This window comes from Ambystoma mexicanum, chromosome 7q (genome assembly GCF_040938575.1).
Source record: "Ambystoma mexicanum isolate Mex_15411 chromosome 7q, UKY_AmexF1_1, whole genome shotgun sequence".
Taxonomy (NCBI): Eukaryota; Metazoa; Chordata; class Amphibia; order Caudata; family Ambystomatidae; genus Ambystoma; species Ambystoma mexicanum.
In genome coordinates, this window is record NC_090941.1 from 970975020 (window position 1) to 971002397 (window position 27378).

At 49.4% G+C, this 27378-nt stretch overlaps 1 protein-coding gene across 1 annotated transcript in view; it reads right to left on the minus strand.

Annotated features, from left to right (window-relative positions):
- UVRAG (UV radiation resistance associated) overlaps nucleotides 1–27378 on the minus strand; it is a 727264-nt gene that overhangs the window by 219359 nt on the left and 480527 nt on the right. Inside the window, exon 12 of the mRNA XM_069640056.1 lies at nucleotides 7152–7317. Coding sequence (XP_069496157.1) covers nucleotides 7152–7317 — 166 coding nt within the window. The remainder of the gene's footprint in view (nucleotides 1–7151; nucleotides 7318–27378) is intronic.

Sequence of the window (27378 nt, forward strand, 5' to 3'; positions counted from 1 at the left end):
ACTTCCGCTTCCCAGTCTAGTCTCAATTGTGTCAGCTCCTTCCCGACCTTAGTCATCATCATATCATACAGTCTAGAAATCTCATGCCCCCTTCCGATACATCATATACAGCCCCCATGACAGCGTCTGGTTCTTCTGCCAATACCGTTTCAGGCCACGTTTTCCAAATTATCTACCATTCTATGATATGTAATATACTGGCCCGTGTGTAACCCCGTTTCTTCCCCCAGCACTTTGAAATCCTTAATAGCCCCCTCTTGCCAAATGTCCCCTAATGTTACTAACCCCACCGATTCCAAGTGGGTCCTGATTATCGCCCTCAGCTGCCTATCTCCCCCTGCCAATGCAACCAGCGGTACCTGCGGGGAGCATGGGAATGGGTCCTCCATCATTCGGCATGCCCAACGCCACACTTTCCACCCAAGCACCATCATCCTTGGGCGTTCTTTCATTACTGACTCAGGCAGCCAAATCATTTCTCTTAAGTAAAATGGGACGCAATCGTGCTCAAACAACCTTAATTCAGGGGTCGCTTCGTCTGAGAGCCATTTGGCCACACATTGCAGCTGGCTCGCTACATAATAAACCTCAAAATTAGGCAGCTTGATCCCCCCCTCTTTCATAAAAGTTTTGCAGCTTCCATAGTGCCACTCTGTTTCGGGTACCATGCCACAGGAAGTCCCTACACATGCTGTTCAATTTAGCAAAAAACTTCTTAGGTATCATGTATGGAATATTACTAAAATAATGCAGGAGCCTAGGTAGGACCACCATCTTCAGCATAGCACCTCGTCCCATCATTGCTAGGGGCAGCTTCACCAAGAACTTCATGCATTTCTCAATTTTCACAATGGCTACCTCGGTGTTGTGTCTATGTTCCTCTTCTACCGTGTGGTACACGTCTATCTCAAGGTATCGGAAAGACCTAACTGCCCATGGTATTTGTAGTACCGGTAACTGTTTCACAGGGGTTCCCTTATAACTGCCCAGCGGAAAAATGCTAGATTTTTGAGGATTCACTGCTATCCCGGACAGCCCCGCATACCTCTCCATCACCTCCAGGATATATTGGAGATTTTCTTCCGGGTATCTCAAGTATAGTAACAAATCATCCGCATATAAGGATATCAGGTGTCATTCTCCCCCTACCTCAATGCCTATCATATCATATTGTTTCCTGAGGTATATTGCCAGGGGCTCCAGGGCCAGAGTGTATAGCATCGGGAACCAGGGGCACCCCTGTCTGGTGCCTCTACTAAGTTGCCACCTCTCGGATATCACTGCACCCGTCCGAACTCTGGCTAGTGGCTCGCTATACAGCATCTTCGCCCACCTGAGGTAGCCGGGCCCCATTCCGTACCCCTCCAGGGTCGCCACGGCCACTTGACAGAGTCAAAAGCTTTTACTGAGTCTAAAGATACCACCGCCATTTCACCATCAGTATTACTACCCCATTCGACCACCCGTTGGAGTCGCCTGTGATTGTGACTTATGTTCCTATTCAGGACATAGCCCATCTGGTCAGGATGTATTAGTTTTCTAATCACTCTTTGTAATCTGTTTGCCAGGACAGCCGTCAATATCTTGCTGTCCTGGTTCAGCATCGACAAAGGTCTGTACGAGCCACAGCTATGCCCCGGTTTGTTAGGTTTGGGAAGCGGTATTATGATCGCCTCTCTGAGCGATTCCGGCAACTGTCCCACCTCAAAAGCTTCGTTAAGCATTTCTAGCATTGGGGGGAGCACTGCCTCTCTATTTACTTTGTAAAATTAACTTGGGAACCCATCCGCCCCCGGGGTCTTACTGTTGGGCAACTGTCTCACCACTTCATCTAGCTCCTCCAGGGTGATTGGTGCGTCCAGCTCCTCTCTTTCCTCCCCACTTATCTTGGGCAGTCCTATATCTTCTAGTGTTTCCATTATCTCCTCATGGCTGCTTTCCTTCTCATCCCCATATTGCACCTTGTAATAATCTGCAAACTCCTTGTTAACTTCTTCTTGGGTGTCCGCTACCCCACCATCTTCCCTTGTTATCGTTCTGATCGGGGGTCTGGGAGTTTCGCTCTTGTAGAGCCATGCTAAGAGCCGTCCTGTCTTATCTCCTCCCGCATGCTGTCTTTTGATATATTTTTTATAGTTGAGATTGCATAGCCTTTCCCAGTGTTCCGCACATTTCTGTTGCAGCTTAAGTGCCATCTCCATATCTATGCTTCCACCCTTTAATGCTCTTTCTAGTTCTTCCTCTGTTCTTTGTAGGTCAGCTAGTACCCCGCCTTGCAGGCTCTTTGATTTTGCTATGGCAGCCCCCCGCATCACCACCTTAAAGGCTTCCCACAACGTACTTGCCGAATCAACACTACCCGTATTCACCTCGAAGTAGTTAGTGATCTCTTCTCTTATGTCCTCTCTAAAAACTGGGTCTTTCAGCGCCTCTGCTCCGAGGCGCCATGTCGGGATCCGTGCCCTCGGGCAGGGGCAGTATTGCCACCCGAGAACCAGTGGCAAGTGATCCGAGAGGACCCTCGCCTTGCACTCTATATGAGTAGTCTCTATGATCACATCCGACGTGGCAAAGACATAGTCCAGCCTTGTATGCAGCTGCTGCGGGGCGGAGTAGTGCGAATATTGTCTATCCTGGGGGTATTTCGTTCTCCACACATCTGCCAGTCCAAAGTCATTTAGCAGTGTCTGCAATGCTTTAGCCGCTGGGGCGGGTCTATCAATCTTACCGTCTGATCTATCTAACTTGGGGTTCATTACACAGTTAAAATCCCCGCCCCAGATCACCGCACTACCCATACATTTACCAAGGTTGGTGCACAGAGCTCTAAAATATGCTGCCATGTTTTGATTGAGGGCATATGTATTTACAATGCTTACTTCCTTATTCTCCACCAGCCCCCTCACTATGACCATCCTCCCATCCGCCTCCACCACTTCTTCTAATAGTTGAAACGGGACGTGTGGCGCCACCGAGATAAGTACTCCTCTGGCATAAGCAGAGTATGGCGAGCCCACCACAACACCTTTCCATTTCTTGCCAACCAACTCCATCTTTTCCCGTGTCAGATGCGTCTCCTGCAGTAGCGCAATATCTATCTTTTGCCTACGCAGATATAACATGACCTTATTCCTTTTCAAGTAACTGTTAAGTCCCCTGACATTCCACGTAATTATTTTAAGATCACCCATGGCTCGTTAAGAATCCTTTCCCTTACCTCCAGCTGATCCCTCCCACCCGCGCAATACAGATCCAACCATCCGACTCGTCTATGTAGGCTCATGTTCAAACTTAAACTCCCCACAACTATATACACACCAAACTCCCCCCCCCTCCCTTTTCTCCCCCCTCCCAGCCCTTCCCCAACAACACCCTCCCCAACTGTTGCCCAGCTCCATCCCTGGATCTCAGGCACCCCCAGATCTAGCCCTGTCTAGCACAAGCCTGCGCTCAGGGCTCAGTAGGGTGGAGTCGCCCTAGTGGCCACTCAACTACTAATTCTCAGGGGTGGGTTGCTTTCATCCCGTTGCTCCTATTTTCAATTTTATTACGCTTTATGATCAATACTATGCAGCTCCTACATGCATTTTATCCACTATATTCCAGTTCACAGGGCGCACAAGGCCCGAAAGCTACACAATGTCCATCCGGTATCACTTGTTCCCCCTCTACAACAGGGCCATCCTCCCACTTACCCCATCAATGTCCGCGACCCAGGTTCCTCAGTTGTCATACTCCTGGCGATCTCGGTCTGCCTCTTGTTCCGGGCAACCATGACACCACCTCCTCAGGGGTGTCAAAGAAAAGCGCTCTGCTCTTATGTAGCACCTTCAGTCTCGCTGGATACAGGAGCATGTACTTAATGCCAGCCGCTCGCAGCCTCCTCTTGAGGGCCACGTAGCTATACCTCTGCACCAGCATTGTGTAGTCCGGGTATGCCGTGATGCTTGTGGATGCTCTTTCTATTGTTCCACCCTTACGAAAATATTCCAGGATCTTCTCTCTGTCCTTATAGTTCAAGATCCTCGCAATTATCGGTCTCGGCGGGGCCCCAGGTCGTGGTTTCCTCATTAGGGCGCGATGCGCTCACTCCACCATAAACCCCTGTGAGAGTTTGTCTGCTCCTATCTCCTGTAGTATCATGTTCTCCACATAGTTTGTGGGGTCCTGGCCTTCCTCTCCCTCCGCCAGGCCAACCACCCGTATGTTATTTCTTCTCGCCCTTCCTTCCGCTTCTTCCACACGATTTTCGAGATTAGCAACCTGCTGTTTTAGCACGTGGACCTCTTTTGCGTTATTCGCGCTGACATCCGTGTTGTTCTTCACTACACTTTCCAGGCCACTCGTCCTCTCTGCCAGCGCTCTGACATCTTGCCGTAGCAGGGTAAATTCGGTTCCTACGGCATCAATTTTGTTCTCCAGGGCTGTCCGCAGGTCCGCCATTGCTGAGCCCCATTTGGTGCTCATCTCCGTTACGGCCGACAGGATCTGATGCTTATCTCCTTCCAGGGTTTCTTCAGCAGGGGTCGCAACCATGTTTTGTGCCGATGTTGTAGGAGTCCTCTGCGTTTTTGCGAAGACCTCCATTGTAGGCTATTTGGTCTTGGCTCTTAGCCCTTTCACCGACATAGTGCTACCCTCCTTACGTGTCCGGCTTCGACCATGCACCGTTTTTGTGACACTTCCGGTTCTTTTGGTCGTTGGGGTTGTTATCTTGCACTTTGTTATGCTATGGCGTGTGAAATATCTTCCTGGGTGGATTGTATCCTCCCACGTTTGTTCTCCACTTACACTTCCCTTTGGCACACGTTTCTTCGGGCACCTTTCTCTGTGGTTTGGGTGCCTGGGTACATGTAATGGAAGCAGGGTTTGGGTGTGCCTCTGAGGCTGTCCTACGCACACTCACGCACTGGCCATTGATTCGTCTTCTATAGCCATCTTGTGCAGCATCAAGGGGTACAACAGTGCTCTGCTGCTCAGGTCATGTGCAGCCCGCCAAGTCGTGCTCCTGCAACTGTTCAAACCTCAATATCAGTCTCCTTTTATGTGCCCTACACCCCCTCCATCTTACACATGTCGCCACCCGATCGCGGGCCTGTCCGCAATCTTCCAATGCAGCGGCAGCCCTCCTCGTGTTAGTTGGCTCTGCAGAGCCTAATAGCAAGATGTTCGTGGGGGCGACGCCCGCCCCGAGCACATCCATCCTGCTCCGCGAGCACCGTGTATACACTTCGCTGCGGCGGCTCTGCGTGCTGCAGGGCCCGGCCACTTCTCTTGCATTCAGTGCCGCACGTCGCGCACACACAATCCTCCGGCACTGCTCTCGAGCGTTCCGTGCCAACGGGCACGCCTCCTCTGTTCTTGCGGGCCCTTCCTGCTCCGCAGGGGGGTCCCGGCCGCCTCACACGCCCAGTGTGCCCTCGCAATGCCCGGAGCTCTCCCCTACATCTGCAAAGGCATCTCGTTCCTCGCAGCCGCCCGATCCATGCAGCCTATTATCCTGTTTAGTATTTCGCAACTGTAGCCGTCTGCTGGGCCCGCTACTGCACTGCAGGGATGCACCCTACAGCATCCCTTTGTTCTCGGTCGCCGCCATCTTAGCACTCATCTCGCGCTGGCTACAGGAAACAATGTATCACTCCGTTACTCCTAAAACTCTGGGCTCGCCGTCAGTCTGCTCTCATTGTGAGCCGTGCCTTCACACGCCTTTTCCTAAGTTTGGAGCTGCAGTAAGTGAAGGAAATGTTAATTTCTTCGTCGGATGAACTCGCCGGATTACGGAGCTCACGGAGAACACAGCCTGCTCCATGGCTGCCGGGCCATGCCCTCGGCTTCTCCCGCAGTTCCCTGGGTTAGCATATTTCCTCTTCAAGGAGGAGCTGGAGCGATGAGCCGCTTGTGTGACGACCCTGACGGAAACGGACTCTCAGTGCTTGGCCTTGTCTTGGGCCACTACGGATGGAGCCCCCTCAAAGGACTTCGAAGCATGCACCTCGGACCGGCTGGTCCTGGGTGAGGCATGCCCCTGTTTGCCACACGGGGTAGAGGCCTTGGCGTGGAGCCAAGCCGCCAACCTACTGTGACGGTCCTTGATGGTGCGCTTGGTGAAGCCAAGGCAGATCTCACAATCTGCTTCCTTGTGATCCGGATGGAGACAGTAGAGGCACTGGGAGAGTGTGTCATCCACAAGCATCCTTTAATCTGCAGCTGGAGCAGAGCTAGAAGAGGGAACCTCCGTCCTCCTCCTCCGGCATGTGGTGTAGGCACAATGGCCTTCTGGAATCTTCCAGGAAACTCGACGATTCTTGCCCTTGAGGGGCGTTGAAAGACCAACAAATGGATCCCTGCTTGCCGGGCAAAGAAACTAAAGTGCACATGGCCTCCATTTGAAAAAAATAGCAACTTTTTTACGAAAAAGCGCGAAAACGTAGAAAAGCTCTCGGAGCAGAACACAAGGACTCCCAACACTTAAATGTGCAGTACAAATCTGAAGATGACTGCCGGAGGAGGGGCTTAGGGAGAGGGCAGTCATTGGCTGGCGGCAGTATGAAAGTGAAACTGTTTTTTCTTTTACCGAGGATTCCCGGTCTGATGATTGGGAATATTCATGAGCATGTGAATCCATGCCAGCCCGATGCTGGAGAAAAGTGCAAAAATAAAGCACATGGTCAATGTAGAACTTGGAAACCTGGTATTCACAAAGAATCCTTCAATCATGAAAATACAGTGCAGATATGAAGACACTCATCTTGCTGAGAGCAGAAACGAAAGAAGGAGGCTAAGGAAGGAAATTAGGTCACAGAGCCACAGTGACTGTCGGACTGAGAAAGGGTACATTGGTTCAAATGTCTACATGGAACCCTATATATGCTAAACATTTTCAGCTTTAAAATGTGTTTTTCTGCAATAGGTGTCAGTAAAGATATTTGATCTCATTATTTGCCTACAGGACTTGGCATAGAAATGATTCCCACAAGGAATACTAAACAAATGCAAACTGGATTACTGCAATATAATGCAATTAACTAAAGTTTTAACGGATATTGATTACAGAACCTTTCCTAAATAAAGGTTACCAAAACAGACAGGCCCTGCTATTTTTAGCATGCTTCATGGAAAAACAAATATAGAAGATACCGATTTCAACTTACTCTCTTTCTTTCTCCATCAATTTGTCATTGATATTATCTTTAATTGCAGACCTGGAGCCCTTGTGAATAACGGGATACCTGAGTGGCACTTGCAGGAAGAAGGAAATCATTGAGACGAGGTGGGCAGTATACCCTAGGGCAACTGCAATGCTGCCATCATCCTTTGCTGACAATCAGAAAACAAAATGTTTCAATACGGATATTCAACCCGGCACAAGTAAAAGCATTCAAATGACTCATTACATGCTTTATGCACAATACCAAGAAAAATGCCAATTTATTTGAGCAAAAGGAATACGTTATTTTATTTATTTGTTTTTATTGTGCCGGTCGTCCGCAAGCATCAGGGCGCAACAGATAGACGACAAAACATAGGGACGAACATTAACATAGGGACGAACATTAACAGGACAACTAGAGCAAAGATGAACGGAACAGTTATGCAGGATGGTGTATGTCTCTCGATAACTTAAATAGATGGGTTTTCATCTACTTACCTTTCATCTACTTACCTGTAACTCCTGTTCTCCAGCATTGGTATCTTTCATAGATTCACATGATGTGAATATTCCCCATCAAGCTGGGAATCCTAGGTAATATCAGTCACTTTTATGCTCTATTACAGTCATTTTTGGGTCATACTGCCCACAGTCAATAGGAACACCTCCCTTAGCTCATCCCATGTCAACATCTTCAGATTTGGCAGTGCACGCGAGTGACAGTATGAGCCAAAAGATATGTCATGCGGAGTTAGGTGGGGTGGTCGCATTTGAATCTATGAAATATACCAATGTTAGAGAACAGGAGTTACAGACAAGTATCATATTCCTTCTCCAACATTGGATCTTTCATAGATTCACATGCTCTCAATAGATTGCAAAGATCTTTTACAACAATACCCATGGGCGGAGGCAAGCTCCCAGCATAACTTACCACTGAAGACTTACCCACCTCACGCAAAAAGGTTCAGCAGAACCGATTGGCCGACTCTAGATTCTTCTGCAGAATGTCTGTCGACACAGTAGAACCTGGTCAACGCATGCACCGATCTCCAGGTGGCTGCCAGGCAGATGTCATGCAGAGGAATTCAGGACAGAAAAGCTGTGGTTGCAGCCACTGCTCTGGTAGAATGAGCCCTGGGCCTGCCGGGAAGCGGTCTGCTGAGGGACGAACGAGATGCAAGTAGCAATCCATCTTGCAATGGAAGACTTCAAGAGCACCTTCCCAGGGCCAGAAGATCCAAATGAAAAACTGATCCTTTATGCGGAAATGATTTGGTACGTGCCACGTAGTATTTCAGTGCGTGCACCACATCCAGCGTGTGAAGAGTAGGAACGGTACCTAGAAATTGCTGCAAGGTGCACCTTTATGGAGGAATGCGTTAAACCAGATTGAGCCAGAGACAGTAGATATGGCAACAGCTCGTCTGGTCAGATGGTTTGAGGTTGCAGTCGCTGGCTTCTGCCCCACACAAACTTTTCCAGATGCTCTTTCAGCATTTCAAGGTGGACGGGCTCTAGCAGTCTTGCGGAAGGGACAGTGCCCCCCAAGACAGAAGCCAGGCCGTCACATTGAGAGAGGCTGGGTCGTGGTGCAGCACTTCTCCTTGATTCCTGGACAGGAGAGATTTGTGATAAAGTAACTTGATTGGAGAGGCCGACGAGAGGGCAAGGAGGTCCGAGTACCAAAACTGTCTCGGCCACGCAGGGGTCACTAATATCAGTTTGCACTGATACAGTCTGAAGTTGTGTTGGACTCGAGGCACCAGAGGAATGGGGGGGAAACGAATAGAGAAACTTCCCCTCCCACGGAATTGCAAAGGTGTCCCACAAGCTCTCCGCATGGGGAAAGCGGCTGGCAAAAGATTTGCAGCGTCTGTTTTCGTGAGTGGCAAAGAGGTAGCTCTCCGGAGTGCCCCATGTATGAAATAGGTGTAGCTGGTCGTTGTGCAGTTCCCACTCTTGGGAGGATTGCAACTCCCTGCTGAGGAAGTCTGCCAGAGTGTTTTGCATGCCAGCTAGATGGAGGGGAATGAACATGTCCTGCTGTAGGGCCCAGTACCATAGGGATTGGGCCTCCCTGGAAAGCTGCAGGGACCTTATTCCTCCTTGCTTGCGGACATGAAACATCGACGTTGTGATGTCGGTGTAAATGTGCACCACCTTCCCCTTCAGGAGGGGGAAAAAAGACTTCAGGGCCCAAACAATTGCTCGTAGCTCAAGCAGATTGATATGCTGGCTCTTTTTCTCTTCTGACAAAAGGCCTCTGGTGTGTTGGTCTTGACCGTGGGCGCCACAGCCTTCTAGAGAAGCATCCGTCGTGACTGTTGCCTGGTGGTCCGGCACTCTGAAGGGGGAGCCTTGCAAAAGGTGTTCCTTTACTGACCACCAGCGAAAGCTTTGCTTGAAAGCTGGTGTTCGGGTAATGCAGTCGTCCCACGACCTCGAGGACTAGACCCAGCAGGCATAGAGGAATTTCTGAAACGTTCTCATGTGTAATCGGCAGTTGAAGACTAATGGGATGCGAGATGACAATATCCCCAGCAGGGATTTTTAGTTGAGGGCTGGCGTAACTTGGGCGCTGTTGAGGTAGCACACCTTGTGTAAAAGAGCCACCACCCTTTCGTCCAAGGTTCTGGTAGTGCAAGTTTGGGTGTCGATTTGTGCTCCGAGATAGAGTGCCTGTTCAGATTAAACCAGGCATGACTTTGGGAAGTTGATGGAAAACCCCAGTTGCTGTAGACACCGGACAGTGATGACTATGTTGGTTTCTGTCAGTGGGAAAAAAAGGGGCCCTCACTAACCAGTCAGTCATCTAAGTACGGATAGACATGGACACTCCTCCGACGCAGGTGAGCCACCGGTGCAAGGCAATTGGTAAACACTCCCGGAGCAGACTGCAGGCCGAATGGAAGGGCTTTGAACTTCTAATGTACTCCTGACACCACAAAGTGTATGTATCGCCGGACGTGAGCGGTGAATAGGGATGTGGAAGTAAAACAACATCTTGTTGTAGCTGCAACACCTGCTGTAGTGTGACCATGCGGAATGTTTGCGATTTTAGGAACTTCTTGAGTACCCTTAGGTCTAAGATGGGTCTCCAACCCCCTGGCTTGTTGTGCAGTGCTTTTTTCCTTACCAGGAAGTAGCGGGAGTAAAGTCCTGTGCCCAGCTCGCCTTTCGGAACCTTCCTCAATGTGCTCTTCCGCTGCAGAGCCTGCACTTCCTGAAGCAAGAGGTGTCGTCTTTCTGGTTTGTGCTTGGGAGGCATGTCCGGTCGTTAGTCCATTACAGCGATTGGGCCTGCTGCAGGAGGGATAGCACCCATTTGTCGGTTGTGATAATGGTCCATTCGTCGACGAACTTGGACAGGTGTCCTCCCACTGGGGTGTAGAAGTGGGAGGTCCTGACCCAGGGCTGGTCATGTCTGCTTGCCAGACTGGCCCCTTGACTGGGCTAAACCACAGAGTCGCTATAAACGCCTGTAAGACTGGGATCTTTTCCTGTATTGGTCTCCTGATGAATATGGGGTCTTTTAAGAAGCTGCTGTTAACCTGCAAATTCCTGCCATAGCAACCTTTTCCTGAACGAAAGGACTGGCGCCTTTGCTGAAGCTTGCCCATGGAGCTAGCGGTTTTGGTGTCCCTTTATTTTCTTGCAGGGCCTTATCCACCTTTTTTCCAAAGAGGGCAGACTCATCGAAGGGCATATCTATGACCATGGACTGAACGTCTGGTCGAAAATTTGTAGCCTTGAGCCAACCCTGCCAGCGCAGCACCACTCAGATCCCCAGCTGGCGAAAACCAGTGTCTGCAATGTCTACAGAGACCGCAATGGCATGGTCGGAAGCCAACTCGCCTTCATGGAAGATGTCTAAGGCTTCTTGCCTCTTGTTGTTTAGTAGGAACTCTAGCAAAGGACCCAACTTGTACCACAGCTCGCAAGCATAACGTGTGAGTATGGCCATTGCATTTGCCACCCTGATAGTCATGGCTGCGTTGATGATAATTTTCTTGCCAAATGTGTCAAGACGTTTCCTTCTTTGTCTGGGGGAACAGAGCAGGATGAGGATGGATTAGCCAACCTTTTTCTGGCTGCAGCCGAGACAACGGAGTCTGGTGTGGGTTGAGTAGGGAGGTAGTGCTCTCTGGGGCCCTGTATTTTTGGTGTAACTGATCTTTTTTAGCCAGGGCAGTTTCAGGGTGTGCTAAGGTGATTAGGCCATCATTCCAACAGCGGGATAGACATGACTGATATTTGCATGGTTGTCTGCGCTGGTACAGTACACTTTCTTTTTGCTGTTCCTCTGGCACAAGGCCAAACATCGTAGCCGCCCTGGATATGAGAGCGTGGAAGGCTCCTACCACATCAGGGGATGAGTCCCTGAGTGGAACGTCATCTGGCTCCCCATCAGCTGCGATGAAATCAACAAATGTATCTGTCTGGGATGCGTGTGGGGCTCAGTCATCGGGGTCTGTGTCCGTCCAATTATCAGACAACCTTTGTGGTGCTGACTGGTGCTTACCCCCCTTGGTGTTTATCCCTCTTGGGGGGGTTAGGGGGAATGTCATTAATCTCCCTGGGAGGACCAGGGTTATCGGGGCAAGGTTGTCTGACCGGTGCTGTAACCGGGGCCAGTGCAGGCAGACGTTGCAGTGTTGCCACCAGAGTGGCAAGAGTAGATAAAATGTCCAAAGACATGTCTCTTTGTGTAAGAGGAGTGATGGTTTTGTCTGAATGGAGGAAGAAAAGATGGTAGCCTAATCCGGCTTGCCTCACCTCGCCTTCTGGGAGGCGATGTCCTATGCTCTGGCGATGACGGCAGTGATACAATGGCCTCTTCCTCTTGCTCCTCCGATAGGGTGAGAGCTGGCTCTGAGACCACAATGCCACCAGGCAGCAAGGTCAGCACAAGGTTAGGGAAAGATGCTCTTGGACAGGCAGTCAATGCAGACCCTATACTGGTGTCTGAGACGCCAGTGACGATGGCCGTGGTTACAATGGTGTGGTGGTCATTTTTGTCAGTCGACTGCCAACGAGGGCGTCATCGACGAGTGTGTGGCAGCCGTGGACGCAGATGTCGATGAGATCCTCATGGTCATTGGAGAAACCGTTGACATTGTGGCAGCCGCAGCTGATGACTGTTTAGCTGACAATGGGGTAGTCGCTGACAGCTTCGTTGACGGTTGTGATGCAGTAGTCGTGGTTGTTGACAGTCGCTGTGAGCCAGTCATGGACGGTGTGAACGGCCTTGAGGTGGATGACCGGGAGTGAGGCATGGTCGTCAATGATGTTTTCTTTGCAAATTTAGACGAGGAGCTTATCTTCAACCCCGAAGATGAAGAGTGGCCCCCAGATTTGGACGTGGATTTAGGGGACGTTAGGTCCTTGGGGCGATGGAAGGAGCTGCGACTCTCATCCCCTGTTGACGCCCCTCGGGAACTGACCTTTGTTGAAGAGTGGGTCTTGTGCAAGGGTCTGTGCTCGTTGGTTGGCCTGGACTTCGTGCAACCTAGACCTCTTGCTAGAGGTGGTTTGATGGGCCTACCTACCCCCACCTCAAGAAGCATGACTGTACTAATGCAGAGTCGGAGGCCTCTCCGGCATCCTCGAGCCAAGCGACGAGATGGCCCGGACAATCCCTCAGTGTTTTGTTGGAGAACGACTCGCAAATCTTGCAGTCCTGGATGACATGGTGTGGATGAAGGCAGTAAAGGCAATCATCGTGGTGATCCTCTATGTAGACCTTCAGTCCACAGAGGGCACAGGCCTTGAACAGGCTCTTCCTTATGGATTCTGCCATTAGGTAGGCCCAACTACACAGCCAGTCGGCGAGTAGACGTCAAACAATATCTATTTTACGTGAAAAAGATTTTAATAAAAATTCAGAGAAAAGTAGAATAGATAATTTTTGAGGACTACCTACACTAACGTGCAGTAAAGAAATCTGAAGATGGCTGACAGTCGAGGAGCTAAGAGGTGTTCCTATTGGCTGTGTGCAGTATGACAAAAAAATGACTAATGGAACATTAAAGTGACTGAAAGTTTGCAGTTTAAGTCTAAACTGCTCTTTGTTACAGAGGATTCCCCACCTGACAGGGAATATTCACAGCATGTTAATCTATGAAAGATTCAATGCTGGAGAAGTGATTCATACCCAAGTAAAAGACATTCGTCCCCATCAGGAAAAATAGCACAAACCAGCCCAAAGATTTGATTACATGGATGAACATGGCAGCATATATATTTTAATCGCAGAAATAGTTCAGTGGTAACAATATAATCTATCAAAGCCAGTTTTAAAAAAAATACATACATTCGTTTCCACAAACATATTTGGTCACTTTAACTTTCTCAAGTTGAAATAATTCTGTAAGACTCACCTGTAGTTTCATTTTCTTCCTCTCAATTGAAAGAAAAATTGATTTTGGCAGAGGACTCTTATTCCTCTAAGGAAGCAAATTGGCACAAAAAAAGATCATGCCAGACTTGATAGTTACAAAAGAATAGGTAAAACATTTACATTTATTTTATTTTTTATAAAAGTCGGCTTAAAAATTGAAATCCTCAAATGTCAGATTCCACTGGGGAGAATCAGACAAACTAGTCTAGACTTTTCGGGGACCAAGTGCAAAGCGAGTTTGAGGGATAGTCCCATTCGCCCGGTCTATAGCAACTCTAAGTGAATGTTCCACTTCCTGCTGAAAAAAGTTCAGAGGAGGTTCTAAAGGAAACAGATGATCCGTGACTTTTTAATGAAGAGCTCATTATGTAGGAGAATGAAGCAAATTCAAAACAGACCATGACCTCCATTGACAAAGACAAATCCCTTTCATAACTTCCACCTTTATGGGGCTCAGAAGACCTATGTGAGCTAAATCAGACGAGTGCCAGTACCTGCAATCCAAAAAAGCAAACCATTCTTGGTGAAACTGCAGCCATAGCACTGGCACCAATGCAGTCAAACCACAGCTCCTGGAAACGCTACTTTCCACTGAGACAAGCCTTCAGTGTAACTCAAAGGTAAGATCCATTCAACTGCTGCAGCCAATGTGGTGTGCTCAAGTCTCAGCTCCCTCATTTCACGGTCGCTTTGAAGCACATCCCATAAACTACCTCACATGCAGTACCAAACTCCTCATCTCCACTTTTTGTGCCTTAGCTTTTGCAACTCAGGAATATCCATAGGATTACAGCTGCTTCCTGTTATCGTATAGCCCGCATTCCTATCAGCGAAACTCAATCTTGCTTAACTCCACCAATAATCTTGCTTAACGTCAGCGTTAGTAATTTCATACAGACGTCTGATGAGAGTTGCATAACCATATGGCCTAATGGCATTGCAATAACCCCAACGAAACGTGGAACCAAACCCCTTAAAAGGTGGGAAGCGAAGAAGTGCCGTCATGCTTTACTTCAGGAGGGTTGATTGGGAAATAAAAAATGTTCACACAATTAAACCAAAGATGCACACCACTGGTATACTGCAAAAATACACACTATTAAAATAACACACATGGAGGGGTGGGGGCGCTGTTGCACAGCTAACAAATGGCTGCCTGACTGAAGCTCTGAGCTGGGCCACATCCTGAACACATATACATTCCGACAGGTGCTACCTCATCACGAAAGCAAGAATTACTTGCGTCGGAAGGCTTAGAGCGAAGGTTGTTGTGTTTTGAACCACCTACGTTCTGGGTGGCAGAGAAATTCTGGCACAAAAGGTTGCAGGCAGAGAGAGAGCATGGCCGCCTGAGCCAGCCGTAGTGTGAGGCACCCTGATCAAAGAAAGAACGCAGCGTTGTGGGCCGAGAACAGGGGAGGAGCTGACAGCAGCGCGATGCGTTGAGGCCAGGAGTCACCCTCCTTGTCTCTGGGCTGATAAAGCCACCAGCGCTGACCTAATCGTGGTCGACAGAGCTGAGCGGGTCCTACTTGTGGTGATCAGTGCTGTATCTCCCCCAGCTGCGAAGCCCCGGTCTATGCCGGAGCGGGTTACCCCCGCTCCCGTTACTGAAGACAGTAACACTGCAGCGGGCGGCGCAGCCCTCGCTGGGAATTTGGAGTGGCGACCCCCACAACACACGGAAGGGGAACCACTGCAAACATAGGAAGACAAAGGAACGCTGTCTTAACTGCTACCGCTGTGGGGGACACGCAATATGAACATACGCCAGGCTGCGGCTCAACATCCTTGCAGCCTAACGAGCCACAACTGATCCCAACATAAGTACCCGCTACCTCGGAAAGACCCGTTGGAGAGTGGTGCCACCATTTTCGGATGCAGCTATAACAGCAGGAGGTGAGAGCTGCGCCCAAAGGCCCCCGGAACCGATAATTGCTTGGCCGCCTGATCCGCCATATGTTGTTATGCTAGCTTTGACAACCCTTTGACCTCCATTGGTCTCCCGACCCCTGGCGATAGTGCTTCCCCCAGACTCGATTGTGCCTTTCAAAGCAGGTACGCTGCGTGTTAATTAGGGGGAAGGCAGAAAACTTCCAAATATAACTACATCCAGAGTACCTTGGCTGTCGGCGTTCACATCAATACAGAGCAGAGTGTGAGGGGCGGATTGACTTGCGTGTGGCTCTGTGACCCCCCCCCTGGCCTGAACCATAAGTACACGAAAGGCTGCAGTTCGGCATACCCCTTATGGCATGAAGTAAAGGAGACACGTGAGAATGAAGGCTGTGCTTGATCCTTATATGTGCTGAAAAGGTACTAGCGTCTCCTCCGAATGTAGAGATCTCTCTGCAGCGGGCCTGCTGCATGCTTTTACTTACTGGGCGGGACTCCCTCGAGCTTGCATCGCATATACCCTGAGCCCTCTAACTGGTGACACTATGACGAAGACTGAATGAGGCGAGTGAGGTGGTGGAGCTTGCGCTCGGCTTCAAGTCCACAGGGTTAAGTACTAAATACGAGGGAGCCCACAGTCCATCGGAGCGAGGCAAACGAGACACGGGTGAAGGGAAACAGCGCTGGATCGCTGAGGGGGCATCAAGCTTCCAAGACATACAGATCATATATGTATCAAACAAGCAATACTCAATCCCATGCTAGAGCAGGCAGGGGGTCGTAGCATGTATACCCGCTACAATCTGAATTATATGTTGCTGGCCCCCAAGGTCCTAATATTGCATTTACCTAATCAGATTACACACATTGGCACAGTCTGGTCTTGTGGTGTGGACATTTTTCCTAGAGACACAATGATTCGTCCAGAGGCTACGATAACCACCAAAGAGGACGTGTGCAATGAACACTGGTCACAGAGGACAAGCCACCATCAAAGCCGATGCCCCCTGGCTCTGAGACCTGATTAAACAGCTGCTGAGGTACTACCCGGAGGGAAAAGTAGTAAAACATGTCTTATTTGACCACGAGATTTGGAATTAACGTCACGTTAAGAAATTATACCTCGAATGAAGCACTGTCACCAACGAGCTACGAGGGGGTGCTCGCCCAGCATCAACACTTGAAAGGGAGAGACTGGGTCGGCTGGCTACAAACGGTTATACAAACATGATCCTTTTTGCAATTGCTAAGCAAAACTGACTTAATAGGGAGACACCCTTTGTGCAACCAATCAACAATGACAAAGGGGGCAGGAGACATAAGAAAGGCCATATGGATTAATTTTGCCAACTCCCAGCCCCCGGCAGAAAGCATGATGGCACCCCCGGCTGTCGAGGGCCCCAACATCATCATGTGGAAATCCAAGAGAAGACCACCTACTAACAACTGTTCAGTCAGGTTTTTTTTATCCGTAAATACCAAACTTGATGACATAGTATTGACAATTGGGTCACTAAAGGCAAAGCTGGAGAAGGAGGGAGCTTGGATAACAGAGACCGAAGCCAGAAGAAGTGTGACTGAAGACAAGGTAGATCAGCACGATCGAGACAAAGCGCACTTGAAGGGGGAGTTGTCTAGGATAAGGGACAAATGCAAAGATTTGGAATCGAGGTCCAGAACGAACAATGTACGAATTGTCGAAGTCCTGGAATCCACATAAAAAGGCCAAATGGAGACCTTTATGAAGACACTCCTCAAGTCTCTTTTCCCCACAGCTTTGTTTTCTGATAAATTCCTAGTGGAACGAGCTCACCGTACCCTGGCCCTAACACCCAAAAAAGGGGCCCCTGTTTGCACCATTATAACAAGACTGTTCAATTATAGAGACAGACTTTATCCTTAGAATGTCCAAAGAGCTGGTAATGTTGAGATATGAGGAAAGTAACATTCACATATATCCGGACTTTGCTGCGGGGGTGCAGGCCCAAAGGAGGTCATATGACTCGGTGAAGAGACAGCTCTGACTTCGCCGGATTTCGTATGCTTTGATCTTCCCGGCCAAACTGCGGATCCAACACGGTGGCAGGGTGCAGTTTTTTGAAAACCCTACTGAAGCTAGGAACTATGTTGAATCTTCGGTCCCAATTCCACCCCGGAACCGCAATAAGGATCAGAACAGAAGCCGAAGACCAGACGACGACAGGAGAGACCCTGCAGATTGAATTATGTCATTCATTATATCCTTTATGCTTTGCCTGAAAGTTGGGAACACATATAAACTTCCAAATACACACTCAGTTTTCTAAATCAACAAACACCCATTTGGAATGGCCCACAGACACTACCTACACCCTCCGGTGACTTCAATAGTTAGGGTGCTGGGCACATTAATATATCACTGTTGCATTTAGAATATTATTGAGAGGAGTGTCGAGAAAAAGGTTTCAGAATAACACAAGTGGGGGGGCGCTGTTGCGCTCGAAGCAAGATGGCCGCCTGATTCATCGCTCCGTCCCGTGCGGCAACCTCACGCTGAAAATCTCCTGTTTGCCCCGGTACAACGCAAAGCTGGTCCCCGGCGCGGGTCATTAACCGGACGGGGAATCTACTGTGCGAGTTTCGATCTCCGGACCTTCTCCATTGCGGAGTTTCGGACCTCTGCGTGCTGGGCGGGGCTGCCGGCCTGCTGATCCCCATAACCGGCTCCAGGGCCCTTCACTTGAGCCCCGCGGCGTGCGGCCTACTGTGTGGGGGAGGGGCGCCCCGCACTCGGCGTGCGGCTCCCTCTCCGGACTCCTGAGCGTTCCGCTCCGCTGCCCCATTCAGGGCGGTGTGCTGTTTGCTATCCGACCTTCAGCGCCTTATACTGAGTCCCATCGACTACGCATAGGGCGGCCCCCCTACAACCGTAACGCGGTTTTCCAGCCGAATTCTTCCCGCCGGCCACCTTGATCTTGCACGGGCCGATACACCCGTTGCTCGGCGCGACCTGGGCCTACCCCTGCATCGGCGACATGTCGACACGGACCGGCAAGAAGCAATCCTCCATCAACATGTTCGCTAAACCCCCGACCCCCCTTGCAGGGGAGACATCTACACAAGACGCCTCACTCACCCCGGAACCACCCGATTCCCAGAAAATGTTGGAGTTTATCCGCGAAGGGTTTACCACTATACACAGTAAGCTCGACGATATGAATGGCACGATATCCTCCATCAAGGCGCACATGGAGAGAACCGATGGTCGAGTGACCGAGATTGAGGAGCGGGTGAGCACTGCCGAGGACGGCCTGGGTTCTCTCCGCGCAGAGGTGTCTACGCTATCCACCCGAGTTGCCGAAGTGGAGAAGAAAAATGAAGACCTGGAGTCTCGCTCGAGACGCAACAACCTCCACATTGTCGGGGTTCCGGAGGATGGTCTGCAAGGACCTATGGAGGACTATGTGGAGAGTATGCTGCTTCAACTCCTCGACTCCCCGAAACTCTCCCCGCAGTTTGCGATCGAGAGGGCCCATCGCTCTCTCGCGGCGAAGCCAAAACCTGGAGCGCCTCCACGCCCGATAATTGCTAGGCTTTTAAACTTTCGAGATCGGGACACTCTCCTCAGGGCGGCGAGGGCCAAGGGAGATCTCCTCCTAGGTGGTGCTAGGATCCATCTTTATCCGGACTTTTCGATAGCAGTACAACGGGAGCGCAGGACCTTCCTTGCAGTGAAGAAGAGATTACGCGACCTCCAGGTGAAATACTCTATGCTGTATCCCGCTAAGTTACGTGTTGAACACGCCAGTCGTGTTTATTTTTTTACGTTGCCTGAGGAAGCCTCTAGGTTCATAGACGAACGCTTTCCTGGTTGAAACAATCTGCTAGCGAACACTATCACTGGCACACTATTGTTTTAGAACATTCGATCAGCGGATACCTCTCTATCCTACTTCGGCACTGCTTTGGCCCATCAGCACTTTGTCATTGTCCTATGGTGTCCCGACGAGAACACTTGACTGCACCTAATTAAGCCAGTTGCTTTCTTGTTGTGTTTCTTTTGCCTATGTTGTCTGCTGCACATTGTTTTATGCTACGTAGTCGGCTTTCCCCGATAGATTGATTTACATTGTGTTTGCCATAACTGCCCCCGCCTTCACGGGACCTCCTTTAGAGGGATACGGACACTAATAACGGGCATATACAGCTATCCGTTCACTGCCTCACGGTTCGGAGCATCACCGCCAGGCCACCTCACAGGCCCCCCAGGCGTTGATGCCACTGTTTTTGTTTTTCCTGTCGGGGTATAGGGCGGTCATCCCTCCGTTTGGGGGAGGAATGTGGGAGGGGGAGGGGGGAATGGGGTTTTATGTTAAAAAAAGCTTGGTGTTCACAGGGAAGGTTGAGTACGAATTACTATGCCCCCAGTGGCAATACAGATTTGCGCGCACTGGGAGACGACCATGGGGTGCATACTTTCATACACCCGTGTTTTTCGATGGCTACTGATGGAGGGATTGGTGAGGATCCTTTGACGTTCATGAGTTGGAATGTAAGGGGGTTGGGAAACCACAAAAAGATGAGGTTGTTACAACTTCAGGCCGAACGACACCGGGCTAAAGTCCTGTTCCTTCAGGAAACGCATGCACGCACGGAGTTTTGTGACAAGTTCGCAAGATCATGGGGCCCACAGAGGTACTTCACTACATACTCCACCCAGAGCCGCGGGGTCATGACCCTCATTCATAGGAGCCTTAGATTTGTCCCCACTACTACCCTAATCGACCCCCAGGGCAGGTACGTTCTTCTCCATGGTGTTCTACAAAATAGAGAGATTGTATTGCTCAATATATATGGCCCTAACATTGATGATCCCGATTTTTATACTGATCTAATAAATCTCCTAGCAGGTTTCCCCCTGATCCCGATACTCTGGGGAGGTGACTTCAATACGATATTTGATGTGGATCTTGATAGATCCGGTTCCAGACCTCGTCAACTCTCCAGAGCAGCATACACCGCACTCTCCTCACTTCCTCGTCTATCCTTGTTTGATGCCTGGAGGTTCCTATACCCAGACTCCCGCTCCTATTCTTTTTACTCCTCAGTTCACGATTCCTTCTCCCGGATTGATAGATGGTTGTTATCTGGCGACCTACTTAAGACCGTGACTAATATGGCGATTCTCCCTAGGACCCTATCGGACCACTCCCCGGTGACTGTCACCCTGTGCTGGGGCCTCGATCGGGATCGGGCCAGGTACTGGAGGATGAAACCCCTCTCTCTCCTCGACCCGGTCTTTTGCTCGGAGATGGAGTCGGCAATTGAGGAGTTCTTCAGGATCAACACTGATTCAGTTTCCTCGCAAGCCATACTATGGGAGGCCTTCAAGGTCTATATCAGAGGCATCGCCCTCTCCAAAGAGAACGGTATCCTTAAAACTATCCGGAGGGAAATCGCTGGGAGTGAGGCCACACTATCTAGGTTGGAAGCCCAGTACACCTCGGACCCGAATCCGGAAATCCTTGCGTTAATTGGCACGGAGCTGGACACCTTTCGCTCGCTGACCGCGAGCTGAAGTTCCTGGACAGCCCCGGTCAGGCAAGAAGATACAGAGAGGGTGAGCGCCCCAGCCGGCTCTTGGCTAGACTGCTTCGCCGAGAATTCGGCCCCACATCCATTCCCGGGATTGAGAGACCGGATGGGTCGCTGGCCACTTCCTCTGGAGAGATTAATGCTGAATTCCTCTCCTTTTATCAATCCCTGTACGCTCACTCCGACGTTGCCACTACGGCCGAAATTGATGCTTACCTTGACAAACTTCCCCTCTCGGCCCTCTCTCCCGCCACTATTGGAGCCCTCGAGAGCTCGCTCACCCCTCAGGAGTTCTCGGAGGCCATGGACTCCCTGGCTTCAGGCAAATCCCCAGGCTCGGATGGTATACCCATCGAGTTCTATAAACGCTTTAAATCGCTCCTGCTCCCCCATCTGACGGCACTCTGGGAGGAGTCTGTGGAGATGGGTCGGTTCCCCCCCTCACTCCGTGAAGCTACTATCACAGTTCTGCTCAAACCTAACAAACCCTCTACCCAATGCGGCTCTTACCGCCCGCTTTCATTGATTAACTGTGATGTCAAGATATATGCTAAGGCACTCGCTCTGCGGCTTATCCCCCTTATGCCACACATCATCCACCCAGACCAGTCGGGTTTTATCCCGAACCGTTCCACCTCCTTGAACTTGAGACGTCTATTTAGCATTATAAGTAGAGTAAGCCCTGATGTACATGCGGTGACCGCGGCCCTAGATATGCAAAAGGCCTTTGACTCGGTCTCATGGAACTACTTGTGGCGGGTACTTGACAGGTGCAAATTCGGCCCCACATTTGTGTCTTGGATAAAACTACTCTACTCCGATCCAGTGGCCAGAGTCCGCACCGAGGGCCGCTGTTCCCCTCTTTTCCACGTTGCCAGGGGCACTAGACAGGGTTGTCCCCTTTCGCCCTTAATCTTTGCTTTAGCGATGGAGCCGTTCGCCGACATGCTGCGCCAGAACCATTCCCATAGGGGCCTGCGCACAGCCGGCTCCTCAGATATAGTCTCTCTGTATGCTGATGACGCCCTCCTTTATATCCGTTCCCCTGAGATTAACCTGGCCCCTATACTGGAGGATGTTGCCCTATTTGGTCGTATCTCTGGTCTCACGGTAAACTGCTCCAAATCAACCCTTTTCCCGCTCACTCCTAGCACTCTTCCGCCTCCTGATACCATGGGATTCGCATGGGCCCAATCTAAGTTCACTTACTTGGGCGTGGTGGTGTCCAGGCATGCCGAACGGGTCCTGCAGGAAAACTACCAGTCATACCTAGTGAACCTTGCAGTTAAAATACAGGGCTGGGATAAACTTCCGATCTCATTGGCGGGTAGGATAGGAGTTCTGAAGATGGTGGTACTTCCACAGCTACTGTATAAGTTTGCCAACATCCCCCAGTGGCCGGGAACAGATTACTTCCAGACGTTGTCTCGCACCCTGAACTCATTCCTTTGGCATTCTGGTGCAGTCCGCCTAAAACTTGAGACGCTTTCAGCTCCGATGGAAACTGGTGGATTCGGTGCACCAGACTTCTTTAGGTACTGGTTGGCTGCACAACTCCAACACACTGCGCATTGGTTCGCTATCCCAGACTCCCCTCCTCATGTTAGGCTGGAGAGACTGTCAGTCAGCGACCGCGATATTCGATCTCTTGTGATCTCACCCATCCCAATGGTACCGGGCTCCATGGACCCTGCGACATGCACATCGCTGGCCTTGTCCAAACTATGGCGGATACTAGGTGTTACTCACCCCTTTCATGGCAATCTTCCGATCTGGAACTTTTACCCTGAGGTCCCGCGGGTCCCTCCTTCCGTGGTTCGTTGCTGGGCCGACGCCGGGTATGAACTACTCCGTGACCTCTTTGATCAAGGCATTTTTATTGAGTGGCCTGACCTCCCGGCTTCTCTCAGACAGAGACCTTCTATTTGGCTTCAATATTCTTCACTCCGTAGGGTACTCAAACACAAGTACACATGCTTCCCGGCGTTACCTCCTGACGAACCTGCAGTTGCTGAATTAACCTCTCCCGTCCCCCTGAGGGGCAAAATCTCGAGATTATACACTCTCCTCCAAACTAGGTCGCCCCCCACATTCTCTAAACTCCGGCACTATTGGGAGATCGACCTTGGACTCGAGATGACTGACGAACGCTGGGCCCACATGTGCTCACGCACCCGGGATGTCTCAACTCCCGGTTTAAATTAATCCAATTCAAGGTACTTCATAGATACCACTACACTCCGGCCAGACTGCATCGCATTTCAAACGACTCCCCCCCTGGGTGCCCCAGATGCGCATGCGAGAATGCAGACTATCTTCACATGCTGTGGTCTTGCCCCCGACTTGTCCAATTCTGGACCTCGGTGTGCTCTACTATGTCCTCTATCCTTGATTCCCACATCCTCTTATCCCCAATGACGTGTTTGTTTCACGACTTCCCCGACCTCCACCGTGACTCCAGAAAACTTGCTGGCCTGTGCATGCTACTTGCTGTGCGCACAATTCTGCTTTGTTGGCTTCGGCCTTACACCCCTACCCACGCACAATGGCTTAGGGCAGTGACATGGGCCTCTGACACGGAGGAGGTCTGGGCGACACAGCAGCCCACTCATTCCAGGCCTAGGGATATATGGCTGCAGTTTCGTTTATTTATGTCCTCCATTGAATCTGACTCGGATCCGGGGTCTTCTCCTCCCTCTGCTTGACCCACCCCCCATACTGTTTTCAAGATTCCCCTTTGAATTATCTCTTTCATGTATGGGTGGTCCGACCTCCCATGGGCCCTCACGTGTATATGCACCCAACTCCTTTCTTTCTTGCCGTTTTTTTTTTCTTCTGATGCTTTGCTTGTATAAATTATGCGTATTCATATTGTTTGATTACTGTTTACCCTGTATGGTTTATGTTGACTCACCTGTACTTGTGTCACCGAGCTGAATAAATAAAAGTTTAAAAAAAAAAAAGAACACCACAAGTGTTCACACAATTATTCTTAATCAGGTAAAAAACACAAAGTCAGTTCATTATTTCCTTTAAGGAAGGCACAACACATAAGCAGAGGAGCCAGGCCAGCCAATGTTAAGTTAGCAAAAGTAAAGGTGAACTGAACACTTCTTGCAGGTAAGTAAAAGTCTTGCACAATGTTTTAGAAGTCTTTCTAGAATGAGAAGAAATCAAAGTAGGTCCACAAGCTGATTAGGCTTGTGAGGTAAAGAAGCTGTTAGCAACTCTACACATGCAACCAGGACAAGTCTCCAACAAGGACAAGTGAGGTTACACAACAAGAGGTAAGTTCTCTTAGACTGTACAGTACCTTTAGGTTGAAGAAAAATGCTGCAGATGGTTTCTGTGCCTGTGCAGCTCCGCAGATCCTGGTGTTCCTGGGCCTCAGTCATGGGGACAAGAGGGAGGACTTCTGGGGACTCCGGCACTACAATGGGACGGTCACTGACCGCAACCGGCAATCTCCAAAAAGTGGTACTTTGGTGTTTCAGCTCCTTGCGTCTACCGCATATAGCAACACTGCGGTTCCTGGCTGTCGAGATGGGCTTTCCTTGCATCTGGGGTCCAGCACTCTGTTGAGATGGCTCAGACTCGGTCAGTCCTGCTTCCTGGAAGTCCCCAGGATCTTCCTGGTGCTCTTGGCCAGCTTAAAAACAACATACATGATCTGGTGTTCCTCTCCTGGGCTATTGGGTTCCAGCAGCGACTGCAGTGGAAGTTCAACCAGCATCGAGAGGATGTCCAGGTGGCTTACTTTGGAGTTGATTGGTCCCACCAACTCAAGGGGAGAAGTTGTCAGAGCTTCAGCACAGCAGCAGGGCTTCACCGGACAAACCAACGGTCCAGGAGTTGCAGCAGGCTTCTCTTCCAAGTTTTTCATATTCCTTCGTCCAGTGGTCGACTCTGCCTTCCAAGCCAAAAAGCCTCGCCTTTTATGCAGGTTTCTCACATTCATTCCAGTCTAGCTGTCAGTCACCCAGCAGAGTGGCTGTCCTTGCCGGACAGACAGCCGGCCAATCACCCAAGAGTGCATTCCTGTCTCCTAGGAGACTGAGCACATGGAGTTTCGGCACCCCCCTCGCTTCCTGCCCCCACCAGACACCCTGGAGCCAAAAGCAGGCTTCACTCGTGAATCCTGCAAAAGGCAAAACAAACAATGGGACCAAACCTAGTTTGGCGTGCACACTAAATCTCAAGAAGGGGGGATTCTGGAATGTTGGTAATCAGAGCAGCAGCTTAGGCCAACTGCTCCCTCTTGGCCTATAGAGAATACCAGATTGAATATCAATAACCTTCAAAAGAAGAGAATAGAGATACCCGAGAACCCTACATCCAAGAAACCAAAACAGGGTTGTGACATGGATAAAACTCCTGGAATTAATGATCTCTACACCCTGCTGCTGAAGGTCTCACAGGATGTTGGGGAAATGAAAATCACTCTGAATGATCTTTCTTCTCAAGTTGGACACCTTGAAACCAGGATGACTAAAGTGGAGACTGAAAATGTAACCTTGGCTTCTGAGGTGGCAGGAAGTTCTAGAGCTTACAAGGAACTGAGCACAGAGATTTCCGATCTGAAAAAGAAAAATGTAAGGTTGGAAGCAGAAAGGAGAATGCATAATCTGCGCTTACTTGAGTTAATGAAGATCCTGACCTGGATAAGAACCTGGATACAAGAGTTGAAGGGATTTTGGCCAAGGTGATGGGAAGGAAAGTGCTGAATGATCGGGATTTGGATTATTCATACAGAGCTGGGAGGAACATGGAAGAGGGCAAACCCAGGCAAATCATTCTGAAATTTACCAAAGTGAGTGTGAAGGAGAACATCCTGAGTCTGGCTAGGGAAAAGGGCAAACTGTTGCTGGAAGGATCCTCATTAGCCTTATATCTAGACTATCCAAGAGAAATTGTGGAGCTAAGGAAAGCGTTCAAGTTGGCAAAGAACTTGGCACAGGAGAGACATCAAAACTATTTTGGTCAAGCCTGCTATATTGAAGATTTTCTTGGAAGGAGGGGTTACAACAACAGAGGGCCCCTCAGAAGCAGAACCTTGGCTAAGGGCAGAAAGAATCAGAAATGTCACCAACTGAATATGGCTGTGTCTGTTTTTTTGTATTATTTCATTTCAATATTTTAAACTTTGAATTGACAGATTTTGTTTTATTGTTCTGATGTTCCATTACTGAATGTTTCTACTTTATACTTAAAGTATAACAGATTTCCATAATGAGTTTTCTTAGGTTTTTTTTAACGTCGGATTTACCTGTTGCAACCGTTTCTCAACGGTACTTTTGTATTTTAATACGTGTGTGGCTCGTGATAGCGGTGGTTTGCCGGGACTAGGTGTCCTTTTCTAATGTTAAGTGGGATGAATTATGCATATGTAGGAAGGAGCGGATGTGGGTTTGTTTTGGAGCTTGGCAGGCTCAATAATAATATATTAAGCTTCAGGTGCCCTCTCTATACGGGCAGTATGTGACACGTCTATCTTGGTTAGTGCGGAAGATGTGTACGCGCTTCAATTACGTCGCTGTGCACTTCTGGGTTCATTGGAGGAGGCCTAGGATTATGACGGCAGGCCGTAAGAGGAAGGGGGAGTAGTGGATAAAGCGTGGATTGGGATGTTGCAGATGGGGCTCCTGAATAGGCTATGTGGGTGACTTTAGTTTTCTTGCCGTTACACTTATGCAGTGCAGCTGAATACTTCTATTTCTGGAGCTCGTGTGATGCAAAAAGGATTGTCAAATTGGTAGATAGAACACATTTAAGTATAATTACGCACCTTTGTTTCAAGGCTACCATTTTACATGTCAATGCCTATTGCTTAAACCCCAAGTGCACTTCACAGTAACTTGTCGAAATGCAATGTTAACAGGCAGGAAAGTATAAATGCAGAAATCGCCCTAGAGAAATGAGGCTTTATGAAATGCTACAGTACTTAGGGTTAAAATGACAGATTAGCTTACAGTGTCGTACATGTTATAGCAGTTCTTTAGTTAGTTATTAAGTACACATGCTTAGTAGTACATATGGATTTTCAAAATGTGTTGCGTTGTGTTTTTTAAATCAGCATATTACATGAACTGATGTTAGGGGTTCATATTGTTCATGGTCCTTTTAGAGCTGAATAGGTGGGTCTTTCAGGGAATTTAAAAGTTGTGACTCGCATGAGCAAATGTGCAAAATTAGCTATTGAGGCGTTGCTGTTGGTGAATATAGTAATATGTGTGACTCGTTTCACCACAAGTGCAAGTGTTGCACATTATTAGCCATAGGGGTGTAGTCATGAGCACATTTATTTGAGTTACTTGTGGACATTTAAGCCACTCTGCATTAGGTTATAGTTGTAGCT